This window comes from Pseudophryne corroboree, chromosome 11, assembly GCF_028390025.1.
Source record: "Pseudophryne corroboree isolate aPseCor3 chromosome 11, aPseCor3.hap2, whole genome shotgun sequence".
NCBI classification, from domain to species: Eukaryota; Metazoa; Chordata; class Amphibia; order Anura; family Myobatrachidae; genus Pseudophryne; species Pseudophryne corroboree.
In genome coordinates this window covers 224,046,016-224,066,213 of record NC_086454.1, presented here as the reverse complement: position 1 = coordinate 224,066,213, position 20,198 = coordinate 224,046,016, and the positions used below count along the sequence as shown (strand labels likewise).

At 45.3% G+C, this 20,198-nt stretch overlaps 1 protein-coding gene across 2 annotated transcripts in view; it reads right to left on the bottom strand.

Annotated features, from left to right (window-relative positions):
• The window catches only part of TSNAXIP1 (translin associated factor X interacting protein 1), a 485,291-nt gene that overhangs the window by 148,878 nt on the left and 316,215 nt on the right, over positions 1–20,198 (bottom strand). For both annotated transcript variants that reach the window (XM_063945278.1, XM_063945277.1), the window contains exons 10-11: positions 15,669–15,799; positions 8,483–8,611 (exon numbers count right to left, since the gene is read on the bottom strand). In XM_063945278.1, coding sequence (XP_063801348.1) covers positions 8,483–8,611; positions 15,669–15,799 — 260 coding nt within the window. The remainder of the gene's footprint in view (positions 1–8,482; positions 8,612–15,668; positions 15,800–20,198) is intronic.

Below are 20,198 nucleotides of genomic sequence, written 5' to 3'. Positions count from 1 at the left end.
TTCCGAACGTGTTCGGCCATCCGTTCTCTCAATTTTCTACTAGTCCTTCCGACATATTGTTTCTTACAAGAACAAGTAATGAGGTATACCACGTGATTACTATTGCAAGTAATGAACTGTTGAATCTGTCCAATTCTTCCATTGGCGGTGGAGGTATACTCTGTGATTTTAGAAGTGGGACTTTTACATTTTCTGCACATACTGCAGGTCCCACATCTATGAAAGCCCTTGGTCATGATAGTACCTGGTTTCTTTTTATCTTGTATCACACTCTTAACTAAATGATTCTTAAGATTATCCGCCTTCCTATATATGAATCTAGGTTTCTCCCTCAGGATTCCTTTCAACACCGGGTCTCGTAGGAGAATATTCCAATGTTTCCTAATTATGGACTCCATCTGCTTGTGCTGACTGTTGTATTTTGTAATAAACGGTATACCCATATCTTCTGAAGGGTTTTCCATTTCCTTCTTAGGTTCCAAGAGATCCTTTCTATTACTGGTGAGATATTCTTGAAAGGGGGTTTCCAATACCTCGGCCGTGTATCCCTTGGCTTTGAATTGTTCTTTCAGATTCTTGATAATCCTCCAGTCTTGAACAATTCTTCCTAATCCGATGGAATTGACCTTTGGGTGCCGATGTTAACCAGTTCCTATGATGGTTGCTATTGGAAGGTATGAATTAATTACAATCCGTGGGTTTCGTGTATGTGCGTGTATGTAGCGTTCCTCCCTCTACAAAAATCTCAAGATCCAAGAAATGGACTGATGTCATACTGGTGTCAAAAGTGAGTGTAATGTTCTTCTTCTTATTATTAATAATCTGGCAAAAATCCTGTAATGAGGAGTCTGTACCACGCCATACAAAGAAAATATCATCTATGTACCGAACCCAGGTAACCAGGTCCGCTCCTTCGCCACCCCAAGTGTCCATGACTTCCTGTTCCCATTTGGCCATGAACAAATTGGCGTAACATGGGGCGAACCTGGTACCCATAGCCGTCCCATTTATTTGCAGGTAGTAGGATTGGTTATGAACGAAAAAATTGTTCTTCAAGATCAGTTCTATTCCTTCTAAAATAAAATCTCGAACTGAGTTTAAGTGGGGTTCCTTTGATGTAAAGTAGGATACTGAGTCCAAACCATCTGCATGGTTAATGATGGTATACAGTGATGAAACATCGGCAGTTACTAGATGGTAATCCGATCTCCACTTCAAGAGTTCTAGTTTTCTAATTAGGTCTGTGGAGTCTTTAAGGTAGGATGGTGTCTTTATGAGCAAAGGTTGTAACAGATGGTCTATGAACTGCGATAAGTTCGACATTAGGGATTCAGTCCCAGCTGCTATGGGTCTTCCAGGCGGTTTTTCCATGTTCTTGTGTACCTTTGGTAGAATGTAAAACACTGGTATAGAAGGATTTTGAATAAGCATGTACTTGTAATTCTTCTCTGTAATGGTATCAAAATGTTTATATTTGTCCAAAAAGATGGTAAGTTTCTTCCTTATCTGCTCAGAGGGGTTCCCTCTTAGCCTCTTATATGTCTGTTCATCTCCTAACTGCCTCATGACCTCTTCTTCATAATCCTTCAAATTCAAGATGACAATACCGCCCCCCTTGTCAGCAGGCTTTATTATGATCGTGGATTGTTCTTTGAGGTTCTTCAACGCTTCCCTTTCCTTCTTATTTTAGGTTTCTGGATCCATTCTTCCAAGGAATCTCCTGTTCAAGATCTTCTTTAACGGCTTTTTCGAAGGTCTCTACGAAACAGCCTTTTTTGTGTGCTGGATAGAAGATGGACTTTGGTTTAAAGATACTGTGTTCTCCCTCTTCTTGTACTGGTTGTTCTTCAAATAATTTCTTGAGGGTTATTTTACGTATGAACCTTTGCAGGTCCACATACACCTCAAAGTTGTCCATTTTTGACGATGGGGCAAATTTGAGACCTCTGGATAAAACCCTTTCTTCCTCTTCCGAAAGTTTATAATTACTTAAGTTGAAGATCCTGACATACCCTTGTTCTTTTTTCTCATGATTCTCTGAATCTGTCTGGGGATTGCCATTGTCTCCATTGATTTTCTTCATTTTCTTCTTTCTCTTTTTCTTCCTTCCCCTCAGAGGTGGGTCCCCCTCCTTCTCTTCTTTCTTCCCGCCACGTCTCCCTCTTTTGGTTTTCGGGGCGGGTTTTATCCTAAAAAAACTTCCCCCTCGCCATTTTCTTTGTGGTGGTAGGTGGTCCTATTTTGGGATCTTTGCCCACCATACCTGGTGTATTCCTTCCGATCACTTTTCTGATGATGAATACTTCTCTCTCTTCTCCTGTTGTATTCTTTTGGATCCCGTTCCTGATGATGAATACTCCTCTCTCTCCTCCTGGGTTGGTATCTCTCCCTCCAAGATTTTCTTCTTTCAGTTCGATATGTATTCCTTGATGTACTGGGGGTTCTTTCTCTCCATGATCATCTTCTTTCTCCTCTATACAGATTTCTTTTAGGGGAAGGGTATCTTCTCCATTGTTCGGAATTTCTCCTCGAGTTAACCCATGATTTTCTTTTTTCTTCTTCTTTCCTGTTCTCTTTATATTGATGTTTCTCATTAAATCTGACTCTATTGTCATAATTCCTTCCTATAGGTCTCTGTAGTCCAAAGAAATTCTTCTCCTATCTAGTAATGAGGTGTTGTTTTCCCTCTTTAAAATCGGTGACATCACGTAGGTATTTCTTCTTCTTTTTCTGCATGAGTTCCTTTTCATTGTATCTCACTTTCTCCACAATACCTAATTCCATCTCTTTATAATCCGCAAGATCCTTAAACGGTTCTATCAAGCTCTTTAGAGAGTCAATTTCGGTCTCAATATCTTTTAACTCCTTTGTTCTCTCTCGTACCAAGAGTCTCATTAGGGAGAGAGAGCAGGAGTCTAGGATTCTCATCCATTCTACTTCAAATGGTGAGGATCTGTTTTGAAAAGAGGGTAATTTATCTATTCGCAGACCTCTGGGGATGATCTCTTCAGAGATATATCTCTCTAAGGAAATCAGTTCCCACCATATTTTACCTTCTTTCAATAAAGCATTCTGTAGCTTATCCATCATTCCCTCTAGATCTTCATCTACACAGTGGATGGAATCTACATGGTCCTGAAATATTTCTTCTAATTTTTCCCTCCTTACATCCCTATGTGAAAACATGTCTGTGGTGCAGCTGGAGAATACCTTAAGGTGAAAACAAATTACTACGACTTATATAAGGTAAATTCCTGCGCACTCTAGCTGCTGCCTTTAGTGGGATCCTATCCTGGTGTGTCACCACATACACCTGAAAAAATTACAATAACAAACAGTGGGATAGGAGCCCGCTGGTGGCGCAAGCACTGTGCGGTTACCGTGATGAGTTGCTGCAATGGTCAAATGTCCATAGGAGAACGCTGGAAGAGTCCAAAAACTTCTTATTAATGGTTCTCATATAGATCCAAGTCCATAAGGTAATATGTGAAAGAAAAACACAAATGGTATACAGAGAATCAATTTAAAATCCCAGAGTCAATGGGTAATAAGGAGGTGACTTCTTCCAGGATTCCTTATACTGTGGTGGCTTTACGAGTGTGTTTCCATCTGTAAAGGTTCACCCTGGTGTTTGAGGAAAAAGCAAGCTCCTCACATGTGTGCTTACTTCAAAGTATCCCAGAAAAAAACATATAAAGGTGTCTTTCACCTGGTACAAGTGGTGTCTTGGATAATCTCGTGCAATCTTTATTAAAATTAATGCTCACATTCGTGCTTACTTTGAAAGACGCCGTTCTTCCATATAACGGTTTCTTTTTCAGTTGGTCCTCATCCCGTCTTCATACACTTCCTGGCTTCGTATTAGGCTCGGTATTAAGCATAAACACGAAGGGACGTGTGAAGATTCATATACATTTATTGTAAAATTACTTTAAATTTTTTTGGGTAATTCACCACAAATAGGAGACCAGCAAAACAGATGGAATGCAGCACAGTACAACAGTAACATAAGATGTTTAACCCGGGGTATCTCACCGCTAAACTGGCTGGAAGAACTGGTATCAGTGGTGTTCCAAAATTCTCACATACTCCACCAACGCGTTTCAACTGATTCAGTCTTTGTCAAGGTGTATGTGAGCTGTTCCATACCTTCTATTTATACCTGGTATGGTGAAGGCATCCGCCCCTTCCTGGGCGGGATTACATTAAAATAGTCACAACTGTATTCTAGCTAAAATGTGTCAATACCGGAGAGAAATACACTTGAGGTGCACATCATAAAAGAACATGTGTTTAAACATTGCAAAAGATCCAGAAGATACCTTAATATCTTATTTTAGCACTGTGCGTTCCAACCGTGTGGAACGCACTGTACTTCCGCCCAGATTTCCGGCGGAAGCATCCATCCCATCCATGGATGTTTTGCCCCGCCGGAAGAGGTTAGTGCGGCATCCGTTTTCCTTGTGGGCGTACGTGATCGGTCACATAGGATAACGCGTCACGAAGGTCCGCCCCGCCATAGGCGTCTCACACAGTCCTTCCTGTATCTTGCGTTCCACGGTGTATGGAACGCAAGTCCGGAACTGGCAATGGTAAATTTATACTAATGCTGGTAATTAAAAACAACAAAATACAATAAACGCATATGAGATTCCTTAGAGGTGTGTTCGCCCTAAGTTAACCCTATATCTTCTAGCAGGCGGTATCCAGAAGATGGATATTACAGGGAATATATACACGCTAAATGTCACCTATCTATATAATTTAAATAAGATCCCTGGTGGATTATTTACACCACAAGTGGAGGGATAAGCAGACCCATATATCCTCTGGACAATGGTGTATAATGACACCTATACTCCAGAGGTAGGCATATTTATATAATAATCTACAAAAGGGGGTGCCGTATTGGCTAATAATGAATGAAACATGTATGAGCTACAAGGTGTTATGTGATATAAACAAATTGAACTTGTGTACAATACACTTGGATTTATAAACCCCTTTAATGATAAATAAATAGCAGTGTGGGTAGTCTCAAGATTTGGAGACCATACTAAATAGTTCCCATATAGAGTTGTATAACTTTATACTGTAGGAGTATGTCTGAATTATACTCCTGCAGAGATTTTGGTTCTATTGTCTTACTTTTCCCAAAATACTTTAGGCGAGAAGTCTGGGAGAATGGTTGGTTAAGTTATGAAGACCACTTTGTCTCAAATTCTAGGTTCCCAAGAAACTCTAGGTGAGAGGTCTGAGAGAATGGTTATAGAAACCACTTTGTCTCAAAATCTAGGTTGAGGCCTGCTGGATGTAGAGTACCCATCTCAAAAATACTCCGCATTTCTCTCTTGGCAAGTTCCTCCTCCATATTATTTTTCCTCCAATTTCCCTTTATGATATGTATCCCACAGAAGGAAATCAAATCCGCAAGTTGGCACTGATGCTGATCCTTAAAATGGGCTGAAACCCCATGTGTAGTAACACCTTTCTTTATATTCCGAACGTGTTCGGCCATCCGTTCTCTCAATTTTCTACTAGTCCTTCCGACATATTGTTTCTTACAAGAACAAGTAATGAGGTATACCACGTGATTACTATTGCAAGTAATGAACTGTTGAATCTGTCCAATTCTTCCATTGGAGGTGGAGGTATACTCTGTGATTTTAGAAGTGGGACTTTTACAGTTTCTGCACATACTTTTTAGACAACCGCGATAGGGCCTTGTGCACAATGGGGTGTGACTCCCGCTTTTCCCAATCCCCGGAGGGAAACGGATACGCCACCTGACTCCTTTTGGGAATCTGAAACTTTTTGTCAGGGCTTTCCCAAACCTTTTCAAAAAGAGTGTTCAGTTCATGAGAGGGAGGAAATGTTACCACAGGTTTCTTTTCCTTATACATACAGACCCTTTTATCAGGAACAGCAGGGTCCTCGGAGATATGTAATACATATTTTATCGCCACAATCATGTACTGAATGCTCTTTGCTAATTTTGGATCCAATCTGGCATCACTATAGTCGACACTGGAGTCAGTGTCCGTGTCGGTATCCATGTCTGCCAACTGGGCAAACAAAAATTTTTGTGACCCTGAGGGGGTCTGGACTTGTAATAACACATCCTCCACAGATTTCTTCCATGCCTGGTTCTGAGATTCAGATTTATCTAATCTCTTACTAATAAGAGCCACATTAGCATTCAAAGCATTCAAAATATTTACCCAATCAGGAGTCGGCGGTGCCGACAGGGTCACTCCTACAGCCGATTGTGTCCCTAATACAGCCTCCTCCTGGGAATAGCCTTCAGCCTCAGACATGCCGACACACGTGTACCAAACACCCACAGACACACCGGGCATATAGAGGACAGACCCACAGTAAAGTCTGTCAGAGAGAGACACAGAGGGAGTTTGCCAGCTCACAAACCAGCGCCTAATCACCGGTTCTGAAACACTAAAGAATGCCCCAGACCTGCAGCGCTTTTATGTTAAACATATATTGCACCAATATTTCTGTGCTCCCCCCCACCCCCCGTTTTGCACCCTGCTACTTAATCAGAAGTGTGAGGAAGGACCAGCGTCTCTGCAGCCTGTGTAGAGGAAAATGGAGCTGTGTGAGCTGTGAGGACGAAGCTCCGCCCCCTTAATGGCGCGCTTCAGTCCTGCTTTTTTGAAATATATATTTATACTGGCGGGGGTTAGGACAGTGCCTAGGCACTTATGTCCCCTCTTGCCAGTTTATTTTAAGGCTTTTCCGCTACCCATGGCGCCCCCCCGCGCCCACCCTGCACCCTGTAGTGCTGCTGTGTGTGTGGGAGCCAGGCGCGCAGCGTGCGATTGCAGTGCGGTACCTCAGAATGCCGTCACTGAAGTCTTCTTGATCTTCTTCTACTCACCTGTCTTCTGACTTCTGGCTCTGTAAGGGGGGTGACGGTTGGCTCTGGGAACGAGCATCTAGGCGTACCTAGCGATCAAACCCTCAGGAGCTAATGGTGTCCTGTAGCCAGAAGCAGAGTCTTTGAACTCACTGGAAGTAGGTCATACTTCTCTCCCCTTAGTCCCACGAAGCAGGGAGACTGTTGCCAGCAGTCTCCCTGAAAATAAAAAACCTAACAAAAGTCTTTTTCAGAGAAAGTCAGTAGAGTTCCTCAGAGTGCATCCAGTCTGCCTGGGCACAATTCTAAAAAACTGGGGTCTGGGGGAGGGGCATAGAGGGAGGAGCCAGTTTACACCCTTTCAAGGTCTTGAAGGGCCCATGTCTCCTGTGGATCCCGTCTATACCCCATGGTTGTAATGGTGACCCCAGAATCCTCTAGGACGTATGAAAAATATTGGGAACATGTCCAGGCAATGCATGAACTGCAGTGATAAGACATGGGGCAGAGAAGCACCTGGTATGTGTTGCTGTGGGGGCAAGGTGAAGCTACCGCCACTCTTGGGCTCACCTGAGTCACTTAAATCTCTGGTTGATGGAACACACAATAAAGCAAAAGTGTTTTGCTCAGACATTCGAAAATCTAACTCTGCTCTCCAAGGGGCATATTCATCATAAAAACATGTATATTTATCTCCTTGCAGCTGGGGTGTCCATAAGGATCTCCTCACACTGTGCATGCCACAGCCAGAGAGCGTACCGATCTCCCTGCAGCCACTGTACTGGGTGGTCCGACTTCTACGAGTGCATCGCTGTCCGGCTGATGAAGGCAGCACTGCATCCACGTTCCTCCTCCTCCCCCTTCCCCCCCACCCACCACAGTGGCACTTTTGAGTGTATGGCCGCCAAGTTCCACTGTAGCGGCGGTTTCCCACACACTGCCCTCCCACTGCTGCTCCACGGTCCTCCACACCATGGATCACAGAGTGGCCACCAGGATTGCATACAGCAGCGGCCAGCACAGCGGCAGCTTCCCTGCTCTGATGCCCCTTCCTCCAATACCCCTTCCTGCAGGTTTCATTGTAGCAGCGGTCCTCCCACACCACCCCCCGCCACGCCATGCTGGCATGTTAAGAGGCGGTGCTCTCCCCCGTCCGGGTCTCTCTGCAGCCACGGCCCCTCCTCCCTCTAAGCCTTTTGGGGACTGTTCATCATGAAAATAATGCTTTTTCAGAGTTTGATGAATGTCACAATTTCTACTTTCCCTGGGGAATGTAGATATTGTGATATTTTAGTGATGATGAATATGCCCCCAAATGACCTCCTTTGGAGAAACAGATCCAGTGGATGATTGAACATACAGAACATGTATGGAAAATTTAGTTCAGGGTTGAGTCTACAATTGAGTAGGAGCATTGCTGCCACTTCCCAATAAGAATCATAATTCCCTTCAAATTTACTTAATTGAAGATGGTAACCAGGAAGCAAAGAAACTAAAATATTCCTGGCATTGATATCCACATAGTCTGTCAGTTGCAGGAACCATTTTTCAATCCCAGCTAGTAAATAAAAAAGCTAATGAAATATGATTGATGTCCATAAAACATACCTGTTGATCTATGGCCATTTTCTCTTTCCATATTTCCTTTAGCAGATTAGAGACATCTTTTAGGCTTAATTTTAAGTTCTTAACTGGTCCTTCATGGCGCAGATGATAAGGAATATTCTCCCTCTTGCCCTACAATAAACAGTTACAAAAGAAAAAAAATATTAATGTAATATATATAGGGGGGGGGGGGGATTCAATTAGCTGCTGTAAATTATCGTGGCTAATTGTTCCCCGGGGGCTAATTCAATTAGCCCCGATACCTGGCAGCTTTGGGGATTTATTTGCAGAAGAGAAAAATCCCCTATAACTAACCTGTTTTCGTGGATGCAAACGCAAAAACAAATGGATCTGAGAACTTATCCCGGATCCATGTGTTTTATGAGCAAAAACCGGTTAGTGCACCTGCAAAAAAAAAAGGGCTGCAATTGAATAGCTCAATGCCACCATCGTGCAAAACACTGCGGTGAAGTCCCATTTTTCCGTGGGTGTGTATACCACATTTAATTGAATTCCCCCCATAAGCATCTACTTCAAGAAAGTGACAAAATAAACTGACTTGGCAGTAACACTTTAAAATCTAATTTCACCAAACTGAGAATTTAGGACTGTGTTCATCAGCTTGGGGCAAAAAGCTTTACACCGTGTTTACGGCTTTTACACTGGGATGATTGTACTAGGCAGTAGGCACCTACATTAAATTGAATTTATTACCATGTTCACCTCTATATGAGTGACACCATCTGCGTTGGAATAGGAATATGGTCATATTAAGAGAGGGGGAGACCCGTATGCGGTCTCCACCTGGGCCCCTTCCTCTCTAGCGCAGATCTCCAGGAAAATACCATGGCGACCATTTCCCTGCAATTTTCCCTACTGCACATGCACAAAATGCCGGGAAAATGGCCGCCACATCATTTTTCCAGAGACGTGCGCACAACCTAGTGCTCAGAGTCACTATCACTGCTACTGCCACAAGGGGCCCATGTGCACCGCACACACTGCATTCATTATAGACATGCCACTGCCTATAGGCTGTCATATGCAGCACCCTCTACTCATGGCAGACTTACTATCTTCCCTTGCAATTAATTAACTGTTTCAATGCACAAGGACAGAGAGGAAGAAGATGGAATTACATGGTGCAATAACCCAAAAAAATTATGAATTTTGTTACATCACCTAGCCTCCTTAACTTTGGTGTACTTAATTACAAAGCATTGCTTTGGACACAAAGTTATATATTACAGGCACACATTTTGCATACTAGCCCTACTGTATATTGTTTCAAGAAGGTTCCAGGAATAGGCTAATGCCAGATTGTGTCTATATAAACAAGCTTATTGCGTCCAGAAATTCCCTTGAGGTGCATGCATTTGTAGCTCATACATGAAACATTACTATACACTAGTTAAAAGCCAATCAAAATGACGGACACCAGGGCTGGATTATAAGGAGGGGTGGGGGGTGGGCAGTTGCCAGTTACTACTACCACAGGAGCTGGCAGGTTTCTGGAAGTCCTGCTGCTGGGAGCCAGGGCACTGTCATGCTGAGGGTGTAGCATTTATATATATATATATATATATATATATAATTGCCCAGATCTGTCACTCTGTGACTGTGTGAATAACGCTGGGAGTGGCTAGGAGCTCTCATTGGGTTAGCAGCAGGTCTATCACACCCAGTCCACAGCTGATTGGGCGAGAAATGCCCTCCCACACAGGTTACATCCAATGGGAGGCTCTGCCCTTTGGCTGCTGTGTGTTCCCAGAGCAGGATTAACAATGGGGCTGATGGAGCTGCAACTCCAGCTCCACAACCCAAAATAGGCCCAATGCATCTGCAGCAACATACCCTCCAACAATTTACACATAAAAATCGGAACAAATAAAAAAAAGGCCGTGACCACGGGTACAGTGGCATGGCCACGCCCCTTTTACTGTACTTTCAATGGAAGTTTGGAGAGCCAAAAATCAGTACAGACCATAAAAAAAGGTCCTGTACCTGTCAAAAAGGTACAGCTGGAGGGTATGCCACTGCATCTGCAGCAAGTCTCTGCACTGTAGATAGGGCAAAAAAAAACTTTTAATGCAGCGTCCTATGGGGGTCATTCTGACCTGATCGCTCGCTGCAGTTCATTGCAGCGCAACTATCAGGTCAGAACTGCGCATGCGCCGGCACTGCAGTGCGCCAGCACATGGCTGACAGCCGACGACTGTCATTGCCTAGCGATCACCTTTGCCTTATTGACAGGCAGAGGCGATCGCTGGGAGGGAGAGGGCGGCATTTGACCACCATTTTGTGCACACGGCCCAGCCAACGCAGGTATGGCCTGACCGTGACTGGGGCGGCCCGCAGCGGCTGCGTGACGTCACACGCAGCCGATGCGACCAGGGCAGCGATGAGTAACTCCCGGCCAGCCGCAGGAGCTGCGCTGGCTGGGAGTTACTCTTCAAGTACTTCTGTGCGATGCTTTTGTACTTGTGCCGGGGGGGTGCAGCCTGACATGTTGGGCGGACTGGTCCTGTTCTGGGCGTCCCCCCCATGTCAGTGTAAGTGATTTTTAAATTTAGCACAGCTACGATCAGATCGGAATGACCCCCTATGTCTTGCTGCAAGTCCGCCTGCCCCTCCGGCATCAACAATCCCCACTCCCTAGCCACGGCGCAGGTGGAACAAAAATTGCTGCGGCCCCACCGGCATAGATGTGTATGAAAGCGGCTTTCATAGCCCTCCATGCGCCGCATACTCTCTGAGCCCCGGAGTCTCCTCTGCGGGTGATGTCACAGAAGTGCCTCCCCGTCACAGCCGCGCACAGATCCCCAGAGGCCCTGACTCCGCACACAGCACTTGGGCTGCCGGCCTAGAAGCTCGGAGATGGCTAATGTAACGGATAGAGTGGGTGATATCGCAGAGGGTAATGTCTGGACGCTGAATCAGTGTAAAAGGTGACAGTGCTGTGCAGTGCAGTGGGTGTGCAGTGTTACTGACACTGCTCAGCTCTCACCTTTTATATTGATTCAGCGAGTCAGTCAGTTCTGCCAGCCAGTCTCTATTGTTAGCGCCGGTGTCCCAACGCGCTGCATTACCGGGAAGTAGATGCACTAAATAAATTACAGCTCTGAGCAGCCCTTAGCGCCAAGCATTCTGGCACTAAGGCCTGCTGGGAGCTGTAATTTATTGAGTGCATCTTCTTCCCTGTAATGTGGCGCGTTGGGACACCGGTGCTAACAGTACTGATTGGCTGTTGTGCGAGTCTCCGGAAGAGCCACTGCCAAAGGGAGGACAGCAGCCTAGCTGCTTCCAGGAGGAAAAGCCACACCTTGAATACTGTGTACAATTCTGGGCACCGTACTACAAAAAGGATATCCTGGAGCTAGAAAAGGTACAGAGGAGGGCGACCAAACTAATTAAGGGCATGGAGACGATGGAATACAAGGAAAGGCTTGAAAGACTAGGCATGTTTACATTGGAAAAGCGGAGACTAAGGGGTATATTTACTAAGGTCCCGATTTTGACCGAGATGCCGTTTTTTCATCAAAGTGTCATCTCTGTAATTTACTAAACTCAAATCACGGCAGTGATGAGGGCATTCGTAATTTTTGGGTAGTCCATGAAAATAATTACGAATGAATACACCATCGGTCAAAACGCGGCTGTTTAAGTATGAATCTCGGTCATTTACTAAGAAGTGCAAAGCAAAAAAAAAATAAAACACTGCCGTGAAAAATTACAACTCGTAAAAAAGTGCTAAAAAAAAACAGACCTGCTTTTTTAATCCGTGATTGTATAGGCATGCAGGGATCCATGAGATCCGTGCATGTATATCAGTGGGAAGGGGTGGGAAAGTGGTTATTTTCTTTAAAAAAAAGCGTGGGGTCCCCCCTCCTAAGCATAACCAGCCTCGGGCTCTTTGAGCCGACCCTGGTTGCAGAAATATGGGGGGGAAAATGACAGGGGTTCCCCCATATTTAAGCAACCAGCATCGGGCTCTGCGCCTGGTCCTGGTTCCAAAAATACGGGGGACAAAAAGAGTAGGGGTCCCCCGTATTTTTAAAACCAGCACCGGGCTCCACTAGCTGGACAGATAATGCCACAGCCGGGGGTCACTTTTATATAGTGCCCTGCGGCCGTGGCATCAAATATCCAACTAGTCACCCCTGGCCGGGGTACCCTGGGGGAGTGGGGACCCCTTCAATCAAGGGGTCCCCCCCCCCAGCCACCCAAGGGCCAGGGGTGAAGCCCGAGGCTGTCCCCCCCATCCAATTGGCTGCGGATGGGGGGCTGATAGCCTTTTGTGAAAATGAAAAGATATTGTTTTTAGTAGCAGTACTACAAGGCCCAGCAAGCCTCCCCCGCATGCTGGTACTTGGAGAACCACAAGTACCAGCATGCGGCGGAAAAACGGGCCCGCTGGTACCTGTAGTACTACTACTAAAAAAATACCCAAAAGAAAACAAGACACACACACCTTGAAAGTAAAGATTTATTACATACATCCACACAAACATACAAACATACTTACCTATGGCCCCACGCAGGTCGGTCCTCTTCTCCAGTAGAATCCAAGGGGTACCTGTTGAATAAATTATACTCACCAGCTCCAGGGTCCCAGGCTCCTCGTAGCATCCATTTGTAATCCACGTACTTGAATAAAATAAAAAAACGGACACCCGAGCCACGCACTGAAAGGGGACCCATGTTTGCACATGGGTCCCCTTTCCCCGACTGCCAGAAACCCACTCTGACTTCTGTCTAAGTGGGTTTCTTCAGCCAATCAGGGAGCGCCACGTTGTAGCACCCTCCTGATCGGCTGTGTGCTCCTGTACTGACTGACAGGCGGCACACGGCAGTGTTACAATGTAGCGCCTATGCGCTCCATTGTAACCAATGGTGGGAACTTTCTGCCCTGCGGTTGACCGAAAGTGACCTCACCGCCACGGCCGCAGGGCACTATATAAAAGTGACCCCCGGCTGTGGCATTATCTGTCCAGCTAGTGGAGCCCGGTGCTGGTTTTAAAAATACGGGGACCCCTACTCTTTTTGTCCCCCGTATTTTTGGAACCAGGACCAGGCGCAGAGCCCGATGCTGGTTGCTTAAATATGGGGGAACCCCTGTCATTTTTTCCCCCATATTTCTGCAACCAGGGTCGGCTCAAAGAGCCCGAGGCTGGTTATGCTTAGGAGGGGGGACCCCACGCTTTTTTTTTTCTCCGTTTTACAGTGTTTATTTAAAAAAAAAAAAAATGAAACCCAGCACGGATCACACAGATCCGGCCGAGATTCATTTTGAAAAAGTCGGCAGTGTTTTGCTAATCACTGCCGTAAAAAAAGTAAAAAAAACACGAATGACATCGACATCGGAACAAATGAAAAATCCGAATACGACAGCTTAGTAAATTAGTCGTAATAAATTCAAAAAGTTGCAGTTTTACACTTTCGATGTCATTCGTGATTGAACTTTGACCTTTTTCCGAAAATTACGAATGTTAGTAAATATACCCCTAAGTGGGGATATGATCAACATCTACAAATATATAAGGGGACAATACATAGAGCTTGCGCGGGACCTGTTTTTGGTTAGATCAACACAGAGGACTCGTGGACACTCGCTCAGGTTAGAGGAGAGGAGATTCCGCACAATACGTCGTAAAGGCTTTTTCACGGTAAGGACAATACGTGTTTGGAATTCCCTGCCCGAGGGAGTTGTAATGGCGGAATCTGTCAACACCTTTAAGAATGGGTTAGATAAATTCCTAATGGATAAGGATATCCAGGGGTATGGTGCATATTCATGCATTATAGTTACTATAAATAGGGATAAAATGCAACGGCTGACAGCAGCATCAGTCAGAAATTTTAGTCAAATCATCATGCATAGGAGACCACAAATAGGTTGAACTCGATGGACAATTGTCTTTTTTCAACCTCAGATACTATGTTACTATGTTACTATGTTAAGCATTACCCGCCCCACCCCCACTCGCAGTACCTCCGGGCCCCATCCACTGCACCCACACACACCCCTCCACCACCCACAGCAGCTCCGGACCCCCTCCCCCACCCACAGCACCTCCGCACCCGCTCCTCCTCCACCCGCCGCACCACGGCACCTGTCCCTCACCCACCCACGGCACCCCAGCAACCACCCATACCCCACCTGCAGCACCCTCAGACCCCCTCCCCCATCCGCGTTTTCCCCGCGCCAGCCACTCCCCCAACCATGCGCTGTTCACGGCGTTGCAAGGGGCAACGACCCCTTAACCATCGCACGCCCTTTGTCAGTGCAATATTTAACCACTCACACAATTATGATTGGAGGTAATACTCCATATAATACAAATATTGCACGCCACAAGGGTATGCAAGGGTTAAGGGGGCATAGCCCCTTACGACGGTGTGAAGAGCGCCCGTAGGGCACGATGAATCACCTAGTATATATATATATATATATATATATATATATATACATAGAGATCCCTGCACTCTCACGCAGCTCTGCCAACAACTGGGGTGCCAATCAGAGTCCGACCCACATAGAGGTGGGACCCATAGTACAATACAGGATTATCCACCGAGTGGAACAGATAGCACTCTCCAGACTTTACTTCAATAAATCAGCAAAGAAAGTATTTAATGTAAAGGTAATCTCACTCACTCACAGTGAGATTACCTTTACATTAAATACTTTCTTTGCTGATTTATTGAAGTAAAGTCTGGAGAGTGCTATCTGTTCCACTCGGTGGATAATCCTGTATTATATATATATATGGTGGTGGGCGCAGTGTACGTAGGGTGTGTGTGTCCTGTCCCAGACGGTGCTCTAACAGGTGCCATCCAGTGGCCATCTGCGGCACCACAGATGTGAGGAGCAGCGTTAGCCTTTTATACATATAGATTAATTTAACCGTAAGTGGAAATCAAACAAAATTATAGAAAATCCAGTCAATTTTTAATATGAAAGGATATTCTAAATGTCTCTCTCTCTCTCTCTCTCTCTCTCTCTCTCTACATATGCAGCAAGTGTAAAACAGTAAGATTAGTATGTTTATTTATCAGCAGGCTGTTACCTCTCCCTGCATGATCACTTTCATTTGGTCAGTGTGGCGGCCTCTAGTGGGCACTGGCACACATAACAGAGGTGAGAAGCAGCTTAACCTTTTATTATATAGTATTGATGCATTCATACCATGCCAGGAAAGACATCCTTTTCCTTAAGAATCTTTGTCCCAAGTTCTGTCAACAACACATCTACCAGCTGATCACTGCTCTTTCCCAGAGATAACTGTGACCATCGGGGAAGGCCCCCAGAAATGACATCTATAGACAAGAAAGCAATTTGTTTCTTACCGAGATTAAATAGCATAATACAACAGTATAAATAAAACCTTAATAATAATGATGATGATAAAAATAACAACAACAATGTGTAATGGAAATATTCACTTTCTTTCATAACATTGCATTTAAAAGTATTGAAGTTGAGATTCCCCAAGTACCAAAATGTATATTATTATGAACTGATTACAGAAACCAAAATAAATAAAACAATACACAAGTAGATTTAATTTTTTTATTAATTAAACACATACTTAAACCTAATCTGACATCAAAGAGGTGAAATAAGGGGCAAAAAGCAGTATATATTCATGTTATAAATAAGAATCAACACACACACACACACACACACACACACACACACACACACACACACACACACACACACACACACACACACACACACAGTGTTTGTTATGTACTGAAGACTTCCTCTTTGTCTACCTACATAATTTAAATCATTCTGCACCTGGTCAGTTTTGAGACTAGTTACTTAAAGGACCACCCCTTTATTCAATAAGATGTTTACATTTTCCTCCTAATAAACTAAATGTACTGTATACTAGCTTCATTTATTTCCTAAATTAATTATGATACTAAGAAGTTCAGTTGGACTTTTTATTTAGCAGAACACTTTTGTGTGGAAGGTGCCAAACATGTCCCATTACCCGTATAGAAAGACACTGTCTTCTGCACCTATGAGGTGGTGGGATAATTAAGCCATTTTGCAGTTCAAAAAGTCTGTAAATATTCCGGTTCCACACCTTTTTCTCATAATCTCATCCTGCAAAATGATATCTAAAGTTGTTTTCTCTATCGTCCTAGTGGATGCTGGGGTTCCTGAAAGGACCATGGGGATAGCGGCTCCGCAGGAGACAGGGCACAAAAGTTAAGCTTTAGGATCCCTCCTCCAAGCCTCAGTTAGGTTTTTGTGCCCGGCCGAGAAGGGTGCAATCTAGGTGGCTCTCCTAAAGAGCTGCTTAGAAAAGTTTAGTTTTAGGTTTTTTATTTTACAGTGAGTCCTGCTGGCAACAGGATCACTGCATCGAGGGACTTAGGGGAGAAGAAGTGAACTCACCTGCGTGCAGGATGGATTGGCTTCTTAGGCTACTGGACATTAGCTCCAGAGGGACGATCACAGGTACAGCCTGGATGGGTCACCGGAGCCGCGCCGCCGGCCCCCTTGCAGATGCCGAAAAGAGAAGAGGTCCAGAAATCGGCGGCAGAAGACTCTTCAGTCTTCTTAAGGTAGCGCACAGCACTGCAGCTGTGCGCCATTGCTCTCAGCACACTTCACACGGCAGTCACTGAGGGTGCAGGGCGCTGGGGGGGGGGGCGCCCTGGGCAGCAATGGAAACCTGTTATTTGGCAAAAAATACCTCACATATAGCCTCCGGGGGCTATATGGAGATATTTAACCCCTGCCAGAATCCGTTGAAGAGCGGGAGACGAGCCCGCCGAAAAGGGGGCGGGGCCTATCTCCTCAGCACACAGCGCCATTTTCCCTCACAGAAAGGCTGGAGGGAAGGCTCCCAGGCTCTCCCCTGCACTGCACTACAGAAACAGGGTTAAACCAGAGAGGGGGGGCACTAATTTGGCGTTAGACATATATATAAAGATGCTATAAGGGAAAACACTTATATAAGGTTGTCCCTATATAATTATAGCGTTTTTGGTGTGTGCTGGCAAACTCTCCCTCTGTCTCTCCAAAGGGCTAGTGGGTCCTGTCCTCTATCAGAGCATTCCCTGTGTGTGTGCTGTGTGTCGGTACGTGTGTGTCGACATGTATGAGGACGATGTTGGTGAGGAGGCGGAGCAATTGCCTGTAATGGTGATGTCACTCTCTAGGGAGTCGACACCGGAATGGATGGCTAATTTAGGGAATTACGTGATAATGTCAACACGCTGCAAGGTCGGTTGACGACATGAGACGGCCGACAAACAATTAGTACCGGTCCAGACGTCTCAAAAACACCGTCAGGGGTTTAAAACGCCCGTTTACCTTAGTCGGTCGACACAGACACAGACACGGACACTGAATCCAGTGTCGACGGTGAATAAACAAACGTATTCCTCATTAGGGCCACACGTTAAGGGCAATGAAGGAGGTGTTACATATTTCTGATACTACAAGTACCACAAAGATGGGTATTATGTGGCAGTGAAAAAACTACCGTAGTTTTTCCTGAATCAGATAAAATAAAATGAAGTGTGTGATGAGGCGTGGGTTTACCCCGATAGCAAATATTGGCGTTATACCTTTTCCCGCCAGAAGTTAGGGCGCGTTGGGAAACACCCCTTAGGGTGGATAAGGCGCTCACACGCTTATCATGTGGCGTTACCGTCTCCAGATACGGCCGCCCTCAAGAAGCCAGCTGATATGAAGCTGGAGTAATATCCTAAAAAGTATATACACACATACGGTGGTTATACTGCGACCAGCGATCGCCTCAGCCTGGAAATGCAGTGCTGGGTTGGCTTGGTCGGATTCCCTGACTGAAAATATTTTAGTGATATAGAGCATTTAATAGGATGCAGTCTATATATATATATATATATATATGCGAGATGCACAGAGGGATATTTGCACTCTGGCATCAAGATAAGTGCGTTGTCCATATCTGCCAGAAGATGTTATGGACACGACAGTGGTCAGGTGATGCAGATCCCATACGGCACATGAAAGTATGGTCGTATAAAGGAGAGTAGGTACTTGGGGTCGGTCCATCGGACCTGGGGGCCACGGCAACAGCTGGGAAATCCAACCTTTTTACCCCAAGTCACATCTCAGCAGAAAAAGACACTGTCTTTTCAGCCTCAATCCTTCCGTTCCCATAAGGGCATGCGGGCAAAAGGCCAGTCATATCTGCCCAGACATAGAGGAAAGGGAAGTAGACTGCAGAAGGCAGCCCCTTTTCCAGGAACAGAAGCCCTCCACCGAGTCTGCCAAGTCCTCAGCAGGACGCTGGGGCCGTGCAAGCTGACTCAGGTGAGGTGGGGGGTCGTCTCAAGAGTCTCAGCGTGCAGTGGGATCACTCGCAAGTTGACCCCTAGATCGTACAAAGTATTATCCCAGGGGTACAGTTTGGAGATTCGAGACATCTTTTCCTCGCAGGTTCCTGAAGTCTGCTTTACCAAAGGCTCCCTCCGACAGGGAGGCAGTATTGGGAAAAAATTCACAAGCTGTATTTCCAGCAGGTGATAATCAAAGTACCCCTCCTACAATCAAGGAAAAGGGTATTAGTCTTCCACACTATATTGTGGTACTGAAGCCAGACGGCTTGGTGAGACATATTCTAAATCTGAAATTTTTGAACACTTACATACAAAGGTTCAAATCAAGATGGAGTCACTCAGACAGTGATAGCGAACCGGAAAAAAGGGGACTATATGGTGTCCCTGGACATCAAGGATTACCTCCAGGTCCAAATTTGCCCTTCTCAACAAGGGTACCTATGGTTCGTGGTACAGAACTGTCAATATCAGTTTCTGACGCTGCCGTTGAATTATCCACGGCACCCCGGGCCTTTACCAAGGTAATGGCCGAAAAGATGATTCTCTTCAAAGAAAAGGGCATCTTAATTATCCCTTACTTGGACGATATCCTGAAAAGGGAAAGGTCCAGAGAACAGTTGGAGGTCGGAATAGCACTATCTAAAGTAGTTCTATGACAGCACGAGTGGATTCTAAATATTCCAAAAATCGCAGCGTTTTTCCGACGATACGTCTGCTGTTCCTAGGAATGATTCTGGGCATAATCCAGAAAAAGGTGTTTCTCCTGGAGGAGAAAGCCAGGGAGCTATCCGAACTAGTCAGAAACCTCCTAAAACCAGGCCAAGTATCAGTGCATCAATGCACAGGAGTCCTGGGAAAAATGGTGGCTTCTTACGAAGCAATTCCATTCGACAGATCTCACGCAAAAAATTTTCAGGGGGATTTGCTGGACGAATGGTCCGGATCGCATCTTCAGATGCATCAGCAGATAATCCTGTCTCCAAGGACAAGGGTGTCTCTTCTGTGGGGGCTGCAGAGTGCTCATCTTCTAGAGGACAGCACATTCAGCATTCAGGACTGTGTTCTGGTGACCACGGATGCCAGCCTGAGAGGCTGGGAAGCAGTCACACAGGGAAGAAATTTCCAAGGAATGTGGTCAAGTCTGGAGACTTTTCTCCACATGAATATACTGGAGCTAAGAGCAATTTCCAATGCTCTGAGCCTAGGAAGACCTCTGCTTCAAAGTCAGTCGTTGCTGATCTGGTCGGACATCATCATGGCAGTCGCCCACGTAAACAGACGGGGCGGCACAAGAAGCAGGAGGGCAATGACAGCAAGAACTTTTCGCTGAGCAAAAAATCATGTGATAACACTGTCAGCAGTGTTC